The sequence below is a fragment of the Sphaerodactylus townsendi genome, linkage group LG13, assembly GCF_021028975.2.
Source record: "Sphaerodactylus townsendi isolate TG3544 linkage group LG13, MPM_Stown_v2.3, whole genome shotgun sequence".
Classification (NCBI taxonomy): domain Eukaryota; kingdom Metazoa; phylum Chordata; class Lepidosauria; order Squamata; family Sphaerodactylidae; genus Sphaerodactylus; species Sphaerodactylus townsendi.
The window spans coordinates 34,107,437-34,124,397 of NC_059437.1; the positions used below are offsets into that span (position 1 = coordinate 34,107,437).

At 43.3% G+C, this 16,961-nt stretch overlaps 1 protein-coding gene across 6 annotated transcripts; it reads right to left on the reverse strand.

The window, feature by feature from the left end:
- Positions 1–16,758, reverse strand: KLHL22 (kelch like family member 22). 6 transcript variants are annotated; one of them, XM_048514647.1, is made up of 8 exons: positions 16,534–16,666; positions 16,186–16,400; positions 13,011–13,279; positions 9,994–10,159; positions 7,575–8,293; positions 6,521–6,713; positions 4,960–5,193; positions 1–4,715 (listed from the first exon to the last, which is right to left on the reverse strand). In XM_048514647.1, exons 2-8 carry the CDS (start codon positions 16,186–16,188, stop codon positions 4,338–4,340), a joined length of 1,962 nt encoding a protein of 653 aa, XP_048370604.1. In that variant the 5' UTR covers positions 16,189–16,400; positions 16,534–16,666; the 3' UTR covers positions 1–4,337. The 6 variants fall into 6 exon arrangements, with proteins under 6 accessions (XP_048370604.1, XP_048370608.1, XP_048370603.1 ...); XM_048514651.1 differs by lacking the exon at positions 16,186–16,400 and adding an exon at positions 14,605–14,636 and having other exon boundaries at positions 13,011–13,290; positions 16,534–16,592; XM_048514646.1 differs by lacking the exon at positions 16,186–16,400 and having other exon boundaries at positions 16,534–16,758.
- Positions 16,759–16,961: the final 203 nt, after the last annotated feature.

Sequence of the window (16,961 nt, forward strand, 5' to 3'; positions counted from 1 at the left end):
TCTTTAAATTTTTATTAATCTTATTCCAATAAAACTTTTAACAAACCTTGGAGTTTGTTTAAACATTTAAACCACACGGGATCCCCTCATAAATCAAATATTTAAGTTCAAGTATTTGTTGCTGTTGGGCATAAATTAAAACAAGCATGTTAAATCAGGTCACATTCAATTTCAGTCATCAAAGTTTTCAAAGTGCTTCCAGAAGCCCACATCAATGTTGGTATACAATTGATTCTTCTGCTCAAACACCCCTCTTTCTAGAATTGCCATTTTTCTTTCACTTTCTTTTTTCTCTTTAACGGCTCTCAATAGAGCTCATATTAATTCTGCCTCGCTGTACCCAGGGCGAAGACACAAATGGACGTCAGAGTTGCTTTGCCCTGCCTGGTGTTCCAGGAGGTGGGACTTAAAAACAATTCAAAATGGACCAGTGTCCATTAGAAGAAGGCAATGTAGACAGTTTAGCCCCACTTTCTGATCCTACCAAAATCTACTGAGACAGAGCAAGCTCGCCAGTTATTATACAGAGTTCCTTCCATTTTATCAGAGCTTGTTGGCACTGAGACACTGCACCCGTAGATTCAGCCAAGGATGTATGCTGGTGAGAAGGTAACAAGAGTTTGGGGAAGACACACAAGTGGTTTATACTGATTCACAACCTCACAGCACTCATGCACAGAATAGTATGCCACTATTGTCTGTAGTAACTCACCAGTTACTAAATACAACTGGCCTCAGGGGGATGTAATTGATATTTTAGGTAACCACAGATAGTAAGACACAAGTAGTTTAAGAAAAACATTCCTTCTTGACAGACATTAATCTCACTTTACAAGACTTATTTGCAACACCTGTTAAAAACCAAGCTGGTACATTATTGTCTTGCCTACTATATATTTTTCAATGTGTCTTTGCTATTACTTGATCATTGATTGATTTTCCTGGTGTCTACAAGTCTCTGAAACAAGGCTAGCTAAGACACCTTGGAGGATAAAGTGGAAAAGGCATTTAAAATGAACAGGAGCTGTTCTGGAACAGTACCACACGCTTCCATGGTTCTTGCTCATTTCAATGGGGCTTGTATAAAACAGCTTTCTGCTGGATTAAGCCTTCTGTGCTAAAGCTGTCTTCTCTCATTCTGCTGCCCTCTATGGTACCTAAAAGGTAACACTGGATATGGCTGCCTCATATTCATGGACCCAGTCTGTTGGCCCAGCCACCCCGGCTCTTTCATGTTGAATAAAACCTTGCTGTAAAACAGATGTATCACTCTGGAAATTTTCATAGAATGCTAGGGAAGAAAACAAGCAGTATAAGACTGTGGGTTTGCTGGAAACTAATGAGTGTTCAGCTGTTGTACCAGAAGCTGTTTTTCAGAACTGGTTCCTAGTAGAAAGTTGCTCAGCTCAACCGCAGGTATTTTAAAGCAGAGACTTATTTCACCTCCATGAATATCACTCATCCTGTGTTTATGTTCTGCAAAAAATTATTCTGATAGCTGTTATGGCATTCTACCTCAGAGTCCTCTTCAGATGCAAGTGGATTAATTTTCTTGATATTTGTCAATTCTCTATGCTACTCTTTGTTCCTTTGCATCAAGCAAGAGCAGTATTTCCATACTTCTCTTAAATCTACAGGCTGGCATACCTACCTATGATGGGCAGATATGAAGTTTTTTGAGGAGATATCTATACAAGATGTATTGTGGGGAGGTCATCGTTTTAACATGGTGTTGACGTTCTTTGAATGAAACCATGAACTAGAGCTCTACAAAGTGGGGGAGAGTATATGTGTGTGTACATGTGGTAGATTTGCTTGTGTGCATATATGGTAGATTTGCCAGTGGTGACATAGCCAAAGAGGTATTTGAATAGTTTAAAAAATCAACAACTGTTTGGCGCTCTGTAATTACTCTTCTGAACGGAAGAGATGAAAACAAAATGGGAGCTGCAAAACCACTGTTTGCCTTGAGAAAGGATAGAGGGGAGCAGATTACTAGGGCTTTCAAACTACTGTCCTCATTTCTATTTGGGACATGCCTCCCTATATTCAGGTGCATTCTTTTTTTCCCCCTTAAATCAGGTGATTGGAGCTACGAATGGGGCAAGAAAAACCTAAAAAGAGCCTCAGCCTTGCAAAAAAAGCTGGAATCTTAAAACAAAAAATACATTGGGTGTTTTTAAAAAACAAAACAAAAAACAAACCCAAAATGATAAAAGAGTGCCTGTAGTTTTAAGCAATGGATTCCCTCAGTGGCAACTGCTAGGCAATCACAGCATTCTAGGCTGGGTTCTGTCAGTAAAAGGCCGAAGGGCCCATTCCAGGCCTATTTTGGCCATTGAAGGAGGGCTCATTGGGGCCAGGCCTGACTAAAGTTGCCAGCTCCAGACTGGGAAATTCCTGGAGATTCTGTGGTGCATTCGTAGAATGGCTGACTTTGGAGAGGGCAGAATCCCCTTCCAAAACAGCCATTTACTCCAGGTTTCTCTGTGTTGTCTAGAGTTCAGTTCTAACTCTGAAAGATCTCCAGGTCCCATCAAATCTAGGCCCAGCAGCAACTTCTGGGTGACTTGATAGCACCCTATTTGCATGACTCAGCTCGGCCTAGCTGCTTGCTGTTGTTCAACAGTAGCCACCCCATGCAAGCCAGTGGGTGTAGGATTTCAGAGTGGGGTCTAGGAGCATCCAAGTTCAAATCTTGGTAGATTATTATGGACCAGTCTATATTTCAGCCTATTCTGCCTCACAGGGTAGTTTTACAGATTAAAAGGAGGAAAGGAGAATAGTGCAAATTGTTTTGGGTGGGATAAAAATGAAGTACATCAATAATAAATACGGCTGACGAGAGATAAAAAATAAGTTGTGAAGGGCTCAAGACAGAGAGAAGAGGCAGGAAAGGGGAAATATTGTTGGAAAGGGAATACAAGTGAAATGCCACCCCACAAGTCTTTGAGAGTTCCCTACCATGCAACTGGGCATGATCCAGTAACCAGCACCATGCAACTGAGCCAGTTTTCCTACATAGAGGTTACTGCGGGGAAGTGAAAGGAGAAAGCTTAAGACAGTGGGGTAGATAAAGGTAGATTGTCAATTAGGTGGGAAGGAGATAGCACTGCTAACGCAGGTTAGGCGCTCGGAGTGGGAGAAAAGCTCTGTGGCTATGGTGCCCTCCAAGGTGGAAATTACCTTACCAAAGGGCAGTTCCCAAGGAAAGTGTATGGCATACTCTGCTGAGGTCATTTTTCTCCCCAAACCTTGCCACCCAAGGCTGCATCTCCAGGAATTCCCCAACCTAGAACTGGCAACTGAGGGAATCGATCTATGTAGTTGGAAGAACCATTGTGACTCTCCAGGATCTCTCCAGACCCCACCCTTAAAGGAAAGAAGAATGCAGGAAAAGAGGAGAGCCTATGGAACTTCCAGGAAATGGAAACAGGAAACAGTGGGGGAGGAAGAAATTAGACACCTCTGGCAAAGTTTTGCAGGTTCCCACTTGTTGAGTCTGTAAGACACAAGTCGATTTTCTCCTGGCTTTAGCTTATCTGTCCGACAACTACAAGAAAAAATGTGATGTGTATATATATCTTTTTTAAAAGTAAAGAATACTGAACAACAAATATTTCTTTGCCAAGACAAGGTGGTAACTTTCAGCTCAACTGCACAGCAGCCAGTACTGCAGCTAAGAAGAGGTACTGCAGAGGTACTGGCAGCACAGAGGAGCTCAGAGGGCTCAGGAGATGGGAAGAAGATGGTTCTTCCTAGGCTAAGATGCTCACCAAGGATTCTTTTTTAGGAGTAACGAGGAAGGAATTTCATGCTGGACATCTGATGCTCCGAAGTGGCTGAGCTGTCTTTTGTGCTGCAAATCAAGTGGCTAGTAAGCTTTCAGAGGACAGAACTACAGCTTTTTGTCAAGAAAAAGCTCACTGGTTTGTCTTATATGGCAGACCAATGGTCAAAGTCACCTCCACATCAAATGCTTTTTCAAGTCAGCAAATAATGTAATCTGAACTCACAGTTCATTGATGAAGACACGCATCATTCCTACAAGCCTTCCTTTAGTCAAGGGGTGGGCTACTTGCCACCTCTTTGTGCAAAATGCCCTCGCACTGAAGCCCATCCAGTGCATTCTTAGCCTTCTTTTCAGTATGCTCTGGCCAGCTGTTGGTGTAAGTCCTGTCAATGTGACCAGACTGCCTCCCGTCATAGGGTATAAAGGCAGAAAAACTTGGTGGCAAGAGTGTGGGGCTCAACAAAGTGAGGGTAGTCACATTACCTGGCTCAGTTACAGCAAGGGGGAAAGCCAAAAAGTTGAAAAAAGAGGCCCATCCCTTAGGCTAATCGTCACCCAGATGTTCAAATTCCTCCCAGTCAGATACACTCAAGACATCAGAAGAAACCTCCAGAGGGTTCTGCAGTCTGTCCCGTTGCCACTCAGGGTCCCCTCTTTCCACATCCGTTAGGATGACCCTTGGCAAAGTGAGTACACAGGCGGCCATTCCAGAAATATCTTCTTCCAACGGTGGCCCTTCTTCCCAGTCATCTCTTTCAGCATCATAAATATGGACGTAGTCCATGCGGATGCCCCGGTTATGGGACCTGCCCCCTAAGACGTAGACCTTGTGTCTTAGGACAGCAATGCCAGGTTCTCCATGTCCTACAGGTAGAGGGCGGACGCTAGTCCACTGACCAGTGCTTGGAGTATAGCAGGCAACCTGGAAGAAAGCAACATCACAAACAAAAGTTGCTGATCATGAAAGAAAACTCCCAAAAACTAGTAGTAACCTGTGGGGTGCTGGATTTTTCTCTTACCACAAAGGGAACTACTATTTCTGGTTAAATCACAAACACTAGAAAGTTGCTTTATTGTAACTAGTAAATACACTAAATAAACACAGATAGAGAGTACCGTTACACCAAAAACTAAATAATAGTCAAACAGATAGACCACTGACTCACCAGATGAACATCTCTTCTGTAGCCAGAATCATTGTTACTACCTCCAATCACATACAGCCTCCCCAGCAGTGCAGCCATTCCATGCCAGGCTCGCCGGACAGGCCCATCTGCCAGACTCTCCCAGCGATCAGTCACTGGATCATAACAATGCAACTCTTTCAAGTAGTCCTCACCTCTTCTGCCACAGGTAATGTACATCTTACCTTCCAAAGTAGCTCCTGCATGTGCATATACCTGCATCAAAACATAGGAAAAAATTAGAAGGGGTCAGTATTTGGAGCCCTGAGCATTTCATTCAGCTGCCTGCCCCCTGTAATATATCTGCTATTTTACTATACAATTGATATATCTGCTATTTTACTATACAATTGATATATCTGCTACAAGTAATATATCTGCTATTTTACTATACAATATACAACTGCCGGGAAGTGTAGTCCTTGGCCACCCAGGAGGTCTAGCTCTTCACGGAGGGCCAAGGACTACACTTCCCAGCAGCCCTTGCTGCAGGAAGCCATACTCCCCTCCTCCCCCCATAGTATGCTTCTCCCTACCAGGACTAGGTCCCTGTGGTGAACTTTGAAGAACTTCCTGCCTGGGAACATGGGACAAACTCTGTCAAGCCGGAAGAGCCCATTTGCAAAGTTAGGGGAGCCGAAAGGAGAATCCATTTTGCAATGTTAGGGATGCCTCTGTGTGTGCGTGCGCAACCATAAGAACTACCACCACCACCCCCCAAAAAACTTTATAGCTTCAAACTGCTTGCTCAGGATACTTATAGTTGCTGCAGAGCTGGAAAATACCTGTGACCCTGGCTGTTTGGCTTGCAGCTGCCTAATAGGATACAATACTCTAGTTGCATCAATATAGAGCACCTGGCTTTGCATGCAGAAGACTCCAGTTTCAATCCATAAGATCTACAATCACAGGTCTTGGTCTCTTCCTGAGACCTTGGACAGCTGCTACCAGAAAGACTACATGGAGCTTAGAGGAGCAATAGCTGGCTGACAGGTCAGCTTTATCATGGTTCACACAGGAGATCAAAGGTCCAGGAAAGGCACCTTAGTACAGATCTAAAAAGGACCCTGGCGAGAAACTGCCTTAAGATCACACTTCGGTGCCTATGAAAGAGCTTTCTCAACCATTCCTCAGTAGCTGGACATCTCTGGCACTGTGATCTCTTATGCTTCCAGCTGTCAGAGTGGGAAGCAAGACCAACATGGTAGGGAAAGAGCCCTGTACAATGTAGCCAAGTATATAGTGATGGTAAGGATAGCTATGCCTGTGATGGCAACCCAGCCTGCAAGTGTGGTTTCAACTAAGTGTTATTGCACATAAGGCTTGATGTGTACCTGAAATCCACTTTGCACCACTCCGTCTCCCAGACTGGAAGACAGATGTCCCAGGGAAGCCTGCCAGCAGGACAGGATGAAGACAGCCTTCTATAAATATTCTGTGCCCCATCATATGACCAAGCAACAGTGCACTTGAGGCTACGGAACCAGAACACATTTTGACAGAGCCCACCAGTATTTGTCCTCATTCAGATTTCCTTCCTTACCTCCTTCTTGAGAGGGGCCACATATTCCCAGATGTTGGTTATGGGGTTATATCTCTCCACCTCCCGCAAGTCTTCATGGTAGTCCCGTCCTGCCACAGCATAGATGTACTCATCCACAACACAGACACAGAGGTCAGCGTGCTCTTGCTGAAGGGACTGGATCTGGAACCATTTGTTGTGACGTGGGTCATACCTTGCAAAAGAAGATGAGGCAGTGTTGCCAGATTGAAATAGCAAAGGCAACTGGTTGCTGTTAAAAACCTAACAGTCCCTGCCTAACAGTCTCTCCCTCCCCTGTCCCTGCAACTGCAACAAAGCTTTTTCCTACTGTATTGTTAACAATTGCTTCCAAATGAGCCGCCAACAGGCACACTGGGCCTCTACCCATCCTTCCACCTGCTGCTACATTCATTGCTGTCTGTTTCTTTTTAATACTGGATCTAGCAATTTCCCTAGCACAATCTCTCTTTCAAAGGGCCAATACTGTGATTGGCAGTCATCCTAGTATGGCTAAGAGGAGTAATAGATAAAGTGTGAATGCCCAGTTTTGGCTGGCAGGGTAAGAGCCCTCTTCTTCTAGAGTACATATTCATTTCAGAGGGAGTCTGCTAAAGAACTACCATCCACAATGGGGCAGAAGTTGCAGAACCCATGCATTTGCTGGCCTTTCCTCTCTCATGTAAGAAGAGCAAAATGTTGCTTTCTCCAGTTTTATATACTACAAAGATAGATCGATCTTTATTACACTTTATAAATCACAATCTATTTTCTCCTTCAGTTTATTAAGTCCTACATATGTGATCAGAGTTATTCACATGTCATAGACAAAAAACAAACTGCAGAGCAAAGGAAAGTGCAAAACTTCTCTACACCACCGGACAGATTTCAAAACAGCAGAGAAAGTTCACCAAAACAACAGAGGTTACTATAGCCAAGAGTGGCACAGCGGCTACAGTGTTGGATTTAGTTATGAGAAACTCAAATTCCAATCCCTGTCCAGCCTACAACAGTAAAACGCATCAGCAATTTAACATCGAGAAGAAGTCCCTCTTACCTCCAACACCTGAACTCTGCTCGAAAACCTCGTACATTGTTATCTCCTCCAATTAAGTAGACAAAGTTGTTGAGAACCGCAATTCCCTGGTTGGACATTTTGCGGGACTGTGCTGCAGCGAAGTGTCTCCATTCACTTGATAGTGGGTTTAAGTACTTGGCTTGGTTGCTGAGAACTGTGGATGGAGTAGAATGCATCCCTCCAAAGCCCACAACACACTGAAATGGTGACCTCAGTTGCGTGTGCATATTCTGAAGCATTGGTTGAAGGCACTCGTTCTTGTGGTACATCAATGCACTGGCCACTGTTTCCTTTAATGGGCACTGACTCAGTTTGTCATGGAGCCTCTGCAGAATTTGGATCTCCATCAAGGGAAAACGAACAGTCTCCAGCAGCTTTGGAGGTTCCATTAAGGAGACTTGGTCTGTCTCCACCTGCTCTGGTGTGTAATGGTAAAGGAGGGCCCCTTCGTAGACCTCATTCTCAGAGGTGACCTCTAAGAAGTTGCTGCTGAGAAGGGTGTAGACCTTTTCAAGGGGGAGCTGGCGGTACATTTGTGTCTTTGAGAATGTAACAAAATTTTTCAAAATGTAGGAGTCCAGCTGCTCACTCAAATGGCTCAGGTCAAAAAGTTCTGCTAGTCTATACACATCCAAGATGTTCTCATCATCTACCCAAGACATCAGGAAGTCGCAACAGAATTTGATAACATCAGGGATCTGGAAGAAGAAAAAGCACAAGAACTTTGTTAAAATATGAAGGGATCCAAAGTTAATCTTACAATAGGGTTGTCAATCGCTCTGAACCTGTAGAGTGTTTAACAATAGCAAATAAATTCACATCCCAAAACCAAAAGTTTGCAGTTCCAATAAATCAATCTGATCAAGATGTGGAGGTCTACTTAATTTGCAAGCTTCAGTTTCTCCTAACGGTAGGAACCATGGCCTGGGTGACTATTTTTAACTATTGGTTGAAAATCTCTCTGCAACCAGCAGCACTTAAACCTAGGTTTCTTTCAATTACCCCACACCCCACCCCGCCTGCCTGGAGCATGAGGATTATCAAAAAATCACACATGATCAGCTTAGACCGCAAAGATTTAGCAGAGTTCGGACTTGGGAGGGCAAGGACTATGGCTCATCAACATGTCTTTGACATCAAATTACAGAACGAGACAATCTTACTTCCAAACCAATTTAGAGCTTTGAAATCTTAGGTAAGAATTTCCATGGCTCCGTATATATCAAATATCAACTTTTCAAATTTTTGTTGGGCTTTTTCCAGGGCGTGCTTTAATGCATTTCCATCAGTCTTAGGAATTCCATCAGTTAAAGGAATATTTCAGCACTCGCTGAGGCACACTTATGCATTTCTACTGCATTGTGAATTTTATGGAGATGTCAGGAAACCGTCTAATATTGCCTATGTCATTCTGGCGCTTTGGTCATCTTAGTTATTTCAGTTGCCTTAATGACTCATGAGTCAATTTTCTGCTTGAGGATAAAGTCCCTAATATTTCACACTCAGTGGCAACTAGAATACGATGTTCTAGGCTAGGGTCTCCAATGGAACAGTTTGCTAATTATGAGTTTCTGTTGTTAGCCCTTTTTTATTTGTTTATGCTAACCAAATGACCAAATAAAGAATCTATCAAACTGTAATGTCATTCCAAAATTTGCAGATTTTTTGCTCCAAAGATGGGGGAGGAACAAGAGGAGAGGGTGGGGACAGAAAACTATAGAATACTGATGCAGATGTTGTTTCATGGTGAAAAGAGTGTGTGCCTTCAGAATAAAATATTTCACAACTCACACAGCAATTTAATTAGCACGGTACAGTACACAACTTGTTTGGAACACAGCTGACTACAAAAGTGGACTAATGGTACCAGACAAGAAGAAGAGTTTGGATTTATATCCTGCTTTTCTCAATAGTATGGAGTCTCAAGGAAGCCTACAAATTCCTTCTCTTCCTCTCCCCACAACAGACACATTGTGAAGTAGGTGGGACTAAAAGAATTCTGAGAGAACTGTCATTAGCCCAAGGCCACCCAGCAGATTTCATGTGTAGGAGTAGAGAGACAAACCTGATTCATCAGATTAGAGGTATCCTCTCAGGTGGAGGAGTGGGCAATCAAACCCAGTTCTCCAGATTACAGTCCATCACTCTGAACCACTATACCATGCTGGCTTCAACAAAGACAATATTTCCCCAGCACAGAAATATAGAACTGTTCTGAAATGCATGTTCTCTACATACACATCTTCAGACCACCACCGGGCTATTACTAAGTGGGTGACCCGAACTACAGGATGCTAAATCTGCCCAGTGTCAAGTAAACGGGAAGTCCCGGCCCAGCCCTTAGGAGATCTTTCTTGTGTTTTTCCCCAATGCATCCTGTGGAACCACCAACTCTCACCTGAAGGTGACATGCTGCAGTGAGTATTTCCTGCACGTTGTTTAGGCTGAGCTCCAGCTCAGAAGTGTATATGAAGTTTAGAATTTTACACATAGCATTGTAAGATACACCCTGGATCTGGACCTCCTCTTGTTCCATTTCTCTTAGTCCACCTGCGAACATACCCCTGCGAAAGGAGAGAGATTCTCTAATAATTCTTTTCAAAAAGAATGCTTGTGGAGCCACATCATGCGGTGGTTCTAAGACACAGGTGTCAAACTTGTGGCCCTCCAGATGTTATGGACTACAGTCCCCATCATCCCCTGCCAGCACTGTAGTCTATAACATCTGGAGGGCCGCGAGTTTGACACCTATGTTCTAAGATATGTATTAGCACAGTATCCTCACACATATTCCCCACCAAGAATCTAGTTGTTTCTCAAGTTTCCCACCATCTTCCTACATGACACAAAAGTCAGCTGATGCTGACAGTTCACTTTAATTTTCAGACAGACAACTCTGAGGGTAGGTCAAGCTGAGATACAATGAGTGACCAAAGATCATTAGCGAGTTCCATGACTGAACTTTTGGAAGTGACCTCATTGGATGCAAGCTGCTGTTTGGGATTTGGCAAAGGAACGTGGCATGCTTCAGATTCATTCATCCCATAGATAACTCATTCATAAAGGACTCCTGTACATATGTGATTGCTATTATGAACAACTACAGGAGTGGGTGTTCAATGAGGTGGTGATGGATTGGGATATCACCCTGCCTCACTCCTCTATGGACCACTTTGGGACAAGAATTCTTAAACAATGGTGGGGAAACTGTTCGTCTCCTGAGACCCAGTAAACATTCAAATGAAGTTCTGCAAATATGTATGGATATTTTATAGGACATTATGCAACCCCGAAACCTATTTTGCCACAGGGAGAGGAATAAAAACAAGAAATTGGACACAGGCCTAGATAGACTCTTGGATTGATTCAGCACGATTCTTCTTATGTTTTGCCAATATTTATTTTTTTTTAAATTAAAAGGGCTAGGATCCCAGAAGCTACTTCTGCTATTACCAAGGCCTTGGGCATGCTCATTGGAACAGTCACTTTCACCCCTTTGAACAAAAATCCATAGCTGCCATATCATATCACAAAGACCTTGTTTGATCCTATTCCTGCTAAATTGTTACTGAAGAAACTTCAGCTGTGGCTTTCCCACTCTGGTGCAGTGGCGGCTGAACAAATAGGCTATCGTAAGGGGAAATCTCCTCTGGACCACGCCTTGGTGCTATTACACCTAGCCAGTAAATACTCAATCAATGCAGATAACAAACTTTATTGATTTAAAGGCTGCCTTTGACTCTGTGCCAAGAGAACTTCTCTGGGCAAAACTGGCTGCTCTCAACATTGATGCCAGACTCTTGTTCTTAATTAGGCAACTGCACACAAATACCAGTTGCCGGATCAAGTGTTCCCATGAAGGCCTTTTGACAGACAGTATTCCAATTTCCAAAGGGGTCAAACAGGGCTGCGTCCTGGCCCCCACTCGTTTCAATCTTTTCTTAAGTGACCTCCCCTCTGCTCTCTCAGCAGTGATCAGCCATGCCCCAAAACTGGGTACATCCCATGTATCAATTCTGCTCCATGCAGATGATGCTGTCGTTCTCTCGATCCAGAGTTGGCCTCTTAATGAAGCACTGTGTGGATTACTGTGAATCCAACAGACTGACAATTAATTATGAAAAAACCAAGGTATTGGTCTTCTCTAGGCACTTTAAGAAGTTCACATGGGCAATGAAAAGTACCCAAATTGAACAGGTTAAGTGCTATAAGTACCTTGGCCTCAAGTGCTATAAGTACCTTGGCCTCTCATTCTCCTTTAACCTTTCATGGGCAACCCAGAGGAAGGCCGGTCTCCTAGCTACATCTAACAGTATGTCAGTATTACTGCGTTTCTTTTACAGCAGTGGCCACTCCTTTATCCCTCCTGCCCTCAAATTTTTCAATGCCAAAGTAAGCCTTTCAGAGATTGCTTCTGAGGAGTCCCAATTTGGATTCAAGCTATTAACCACTCCTTGAATTCTATTCAATCCAATTTTTTCATAAGATAACTGGACTCCTAAATTGCGTGCCCTATGAAGCCCTTTGTCTGGAGTTAGGTCAAAACTCCTTGGAATCAGCCGCTTGGCTGAGGGCTTTTAGATTCTGGCTGCAAATTCATTTTCTCTCGGAGTGTAATTCCCTGGTCCACTGTCTGCTCTCTGACACCCATTCCAACCCCTGGTTTTCCATAATTGAAGAAAAATGGCCTCTATTGGACTGTCAGTGCATTCACTTTGCCCTTTGTCCTATTCAGAAGCTTATAGAAAATTAAAAGGTCAACTATTGGATAGAGAGGTCTCTACCCTAATCACCGCCCCCAAGAAAACGTGCTCCCCTGTATTTTTCTCTCCCATTTTGAGGCAGGCCACTTGGCACACCACCTGTATTGCTTAATAAACCCTGCTCAAAGGAGAGCCATAATGCTCGCCAGGTTTAATGTTATGCCTTCTGCCTTGTTACATGGCAGATTTAATAAGCAAGAAAAGGCTAAAAGATTGTGCCCGTGTAATGATGGCTCAGTTGAATCTCTGGCCCACCAATTACTACACTGTCTCAGATTCAAGGAAATCAGATCCAAGTATGTGAATCTTACTCCTTTACATTTACCCGATCTCCCCGATTTACTTAGATTACACTACTTGTTGGACAATCCTGATCCTTCTCTCTGTATGATAGTGGCAGACTTTCTCCTGGAAATTACTAAACGCCAGTAGATTTCCTTTGACCTAACATTTATTTCCTGTATTGTATATGCTTTTTAATCTGTTTTTTATTATCATTGTACTGTTGTCTATGCCAATAAAGGCTTGCTGAGTTACTGCTAACAGGCAGAACTAGGCTACTAAAGTGTACTGGCAAAGTCCAAAAATACTCTAATTGAATAAGTGGAGCTGTGTTGGGCACAATATTGCTTCAGCTCTATGGTGGGCAGACCTGAAGTAGTCACATGATGCTGCCAGGAGAATGCGGTGAGCTTCAATAGCCTTCCCCTCCACAAGTAAGATGACATCAAAGAGGACACCGCTGTCTCGGAGAGCTACCAATCCACTCAGCAAAGCCTGTGAGTGTTGAGCACTGCGGTATGTGTTGCTGGTCCGCTCCTTCATTGAAGACTCACGAGGAGTCTTGCACGGCTGTGCAGGCTCCTGGTCCTCCGCCATCTCAGGTGAATATGCTCGGTATTTCAAAGGACACTGGATTTCCTATGGAGAAACTAATACATGTGAAGTTAGATTTTTCTGTCCCAGAACCTTTGTTGCAACAGGCAATATATGCAATTGTCCCTTTTCAACACAGAGGACGTGAGGAACACCAAGGGCAATCAAGGCATTTTCATTACTACAAAGGAAGCTCACTCGATGATGACAACTGCAGTTGTTCTGAGAGTCCTCTAACAAAGTCGCTCACCAAGGACTTCTGAGGAAGACTTAGAAACTGTGAGGTACAATGGCAAAACTTCCTCTGGCTTAAACATTAGGGTCATAAATAGTGGTGAACAAGCCAATGCAGTTTAGCTTCCCACCACTGGGAAACAAGCAGCTTCCTGAGGAATGGTTATGGGCTATTCATTATTGAAGTAAATTGTGGCATAAGCCAAAATCACAAATGACACAAAATTATGTAAACACAAGCAGACTGTGAGGAGAAAAGCAAACTGAAATGCATCAGGAAGCAAAAAAGTAACCATTGTATCGTGATTTACTAACAGGATATATCCGATGAAAGCTTCTTCTCCATCAAAAATGAACATTTTAATACCAAAACTGAAAGTCATTAATTTTTGGTTCAGCTTTTTAATGAAAAGATATTCACAGTCTAATAAAAAAAATTACAGCATCAATCAAGAGGTGAAGCCTCAATGGAGCCCCCTCTTCTGACTTGATTATGGATAAACAGGGCACATTCCCCAAGTAAACATATGCTGTCATTTTAAAATTAAATTATGATAGTTTCAGAGGGTAGTTCTGTTGGTCTTCAGTAGAACTGTTAGATTCAACTCCATTAATACCTTAGAGACTAACAAAAGTTTCAGGGTGTAAGTTTTTGAGAGTCAAAGCTCTCTTAGTCAGACATGAGTAGTAAGACCCTGAAACTCTAAGACCCTGAAAATGGACTGGAATCCAACTGTTCTAGATTAAGTTATAATAAGAACTGGATAAACACTCGCAAGGAGGAAAAAACAGCACTGATGGAGAAAGCAAAATTTACCCCCTAAAAACAACCTTAATAAAGGTGTTTTTAATGTGTGGTCAGCAACCTGGCTCTATGACACCAGCATGTAAGTGGGGTCAGAACAGCTGGCTGGGTACTTTACAGGTGAGGCTGAAAAGGGCTGGGGAGGTGAAAGGCAGATGGCAGTGAGACAGATGCCAAGGAAAGCTGAGGAGAACAGGAGTGAGCTAGAGGAAGAAACATCCAGAGACTGCCCCAGCCAGCTGGATCAAACAAAGCAGCAGGCAACTGGGAAAACCGGCCAAGGAGAAGGCCAAATACTTGAAGCCTATACAAGGTTAGCAGATTTACTCACTGACAGAGAAGGCTGCAGGGGAGGCTGAGAGCCTAGAAGGTAAAAAAGTTACATCCAGTCAGCTGGTTTGACAAGGGGCCACTTAAGTAACTTGCTAAAGGGAAAGACCTTATGTGGAAAGACCTTGGCATTAGGGTTTGTACTGAGCACGGGAATTGGGGGTGGGGATTCACTAGCTGTACTCTGATTAAAGAAAGGCCAAAGAGAAACTGTGGGATCAGGAGGAAGCCAGGAGGGTGTCCTCTGCTAATGAAACCATAAGGGTCCCCTGGTCTGAGGCCACTTATAGCTCACAACACTAAATATTAGACAGTGCCTAACAGCAGATTTGGGAAGGGGAAAAATGTGTTCAACATGCTGCAGACAGAACAGAACTCCAAACTCCATAAACAACTTCTTTCAAAAGCAAAATCTGAAACTATACACAGATATACACACACACATATGCATTTCCCACAGCTACCATGACATAACATTCCATAGCAAACATTTCTAAAGAACCTTTTCATTATGTATATTACAGGTATTTTGCATTGTATACTGCCATCAATAATTCTAGGGAGGTAACCAAGTTAGTTTATTGATGGTAAAATTAAACTAACAATTTTTTTATCCCAGCATAAACTTCTATGAATCATCTAATGAATAAAAATGTACATCCCTAGCAATTACTTATACTTTGATTTACAAGCAACAGACAGAAAGAGGTGGGGAGGCCAGTTGGAACAATATCAATCAAAGAAAAAACAGTCCATGGTAGTAGTGCAATTGTTCTCCATGCAGTTGGTTTTAACTATATAGAATGGGTAGAGTCAAAGAAAAACAATTTAATCAAGGAAGGTGCACCATGAATTATGATACCAGTGAACATGTTCGGAAGAGCTGTTTCAGTAAGTGACAACAAAACTATCAAACTGACAATTCAAAGTGAAAGTTTTAAATAAAGATTCTGCAATAGTTTCAATAACATATCTCCCTCAGGCTTGAACACTGACGAGTTTCCTCATTCGCTAGAGGGGAATATTTTAGCATGATCCACACTTTACATACATTAATTAGCTATGCTTATTATAGACTATAGTGCACTATCTCAGATCACATTTTATGTTTACCCTACTGTACCCATTTTCTACATCTACTCAATATGGATTTCTCTCCTTTTGATTGGATTTTATTTCAAACTGCCCTCTCTTGTAGAAGTTCCCAAATCTGCCCATCTGCTGCTTGTAACTTCAAGTATGCTATGGATACACAGTTCATTCAACTGATGAAGTGTGTACAAATAAATTTTATCTGTCTGTAAGGCACCACTGGATTTCTGTTTTATTGCCCTTGGTTAACTTTTACATTACATCCTGAATTTTAAAATACTATTTAAGTCCTTATTGACGCAAATTAGGAAAAAGTGTAAAAGCTTTAGTCACAAACAAGAAAACCTTGGCTTTGTGTCTGTACTTTTAAATGTATCTTAACAAAGTAGCACAAGAGACTATCGGTGACCCTTTAATCCAATCGTGCCAAGAGCAAATCAAACATCTGCTTATACTTTTAGCGCTGTCATTCACTGTTAGCCAAGCCTACCATGCAATGTGTTGTGAAAGGAAACAGGGAGGGAGAGCCATGGACCTGTTTTCAGCAAAAGGCAGCAGAGAAGGGAAGAAGACGACTTGTTGGCGATGGAGAGAATTCAGACAACGGGGGGTAAGATAAACAGCACAGCAGCGATTTTCACATCCAATCCACAGACAAGCTTCAACCAGATAATCTCTCGAGGAAGCCAGGAGAGCAGCGGCCTTCTGCACATGCTCAGAGATACAGAAGCAAGGGCGGTAATAACAGCGAAGGTTTGGAAGCAGCACACGGGGCTGTCCAGCCACTCACGCGCCAGGCAGCGCCACCACCATCTCCCTCCTTCCCTTCCGGACTCACCTGTCCAGAATCGCAGAAAGGCATAAACAGCCTCGCCGAAAGCCTTATAAAAACTTGACTGGCACTTTGGGGATCTGTAGGCAGGACTTCCGGAGCACCCACGTCTCTCGCTGTGCGGCGTCTTCTTCCGTACATTTGATGTCGCTTCCCACCCCACCCAAAAACCCTCCAAAGGCTTCCGAGTGCCGTGGGCGGGGCCTCTCGGGAAGCCCCTCCCCTAGGGGTTGACCTAACTAACAAGGCCCCTCTAGGCGATACGCAAAAACAGCCGGGATTCCCCGGTTTATCTCCCAACCCCCCCAGGCGGAAGCTCAGCTAAGGGAGCTTGTCTAGCCCTCCTGTCGTCAGGAAGCTGCCGCTCCTTAAAGGGACAGTCGTCCCTTGTCATCGGTGACATTTGTACACACGAGCAGCCCCGAAGTCCTCCA

Excerpts from the sequence above, each read along its gene's own strand:
- KLHL22 (XM_048514646.1), bottom strand. The coding sequence starts at position 16,668 with ATGTACGGAAGAAGACGCCGCACAGCGAGAGACGTGGGTGCTCCGGAA. Across the intron at positions 10,160-13,010 it reads GCATCATGTGACTACTTCAG|GGGTATGTTCGCAGGTGGAC; the intron begins GTCTGCCCACCA and ends CTCCTTTCGCAG. Across the intron at positions 4,716-4,959 it reads ACAGAAGAGATGTTCATCTG|GTTGCCTGCTATACTCCAAG; the intron begins GTGAGTCAGTGG and ends GCTTTCTTCCAG.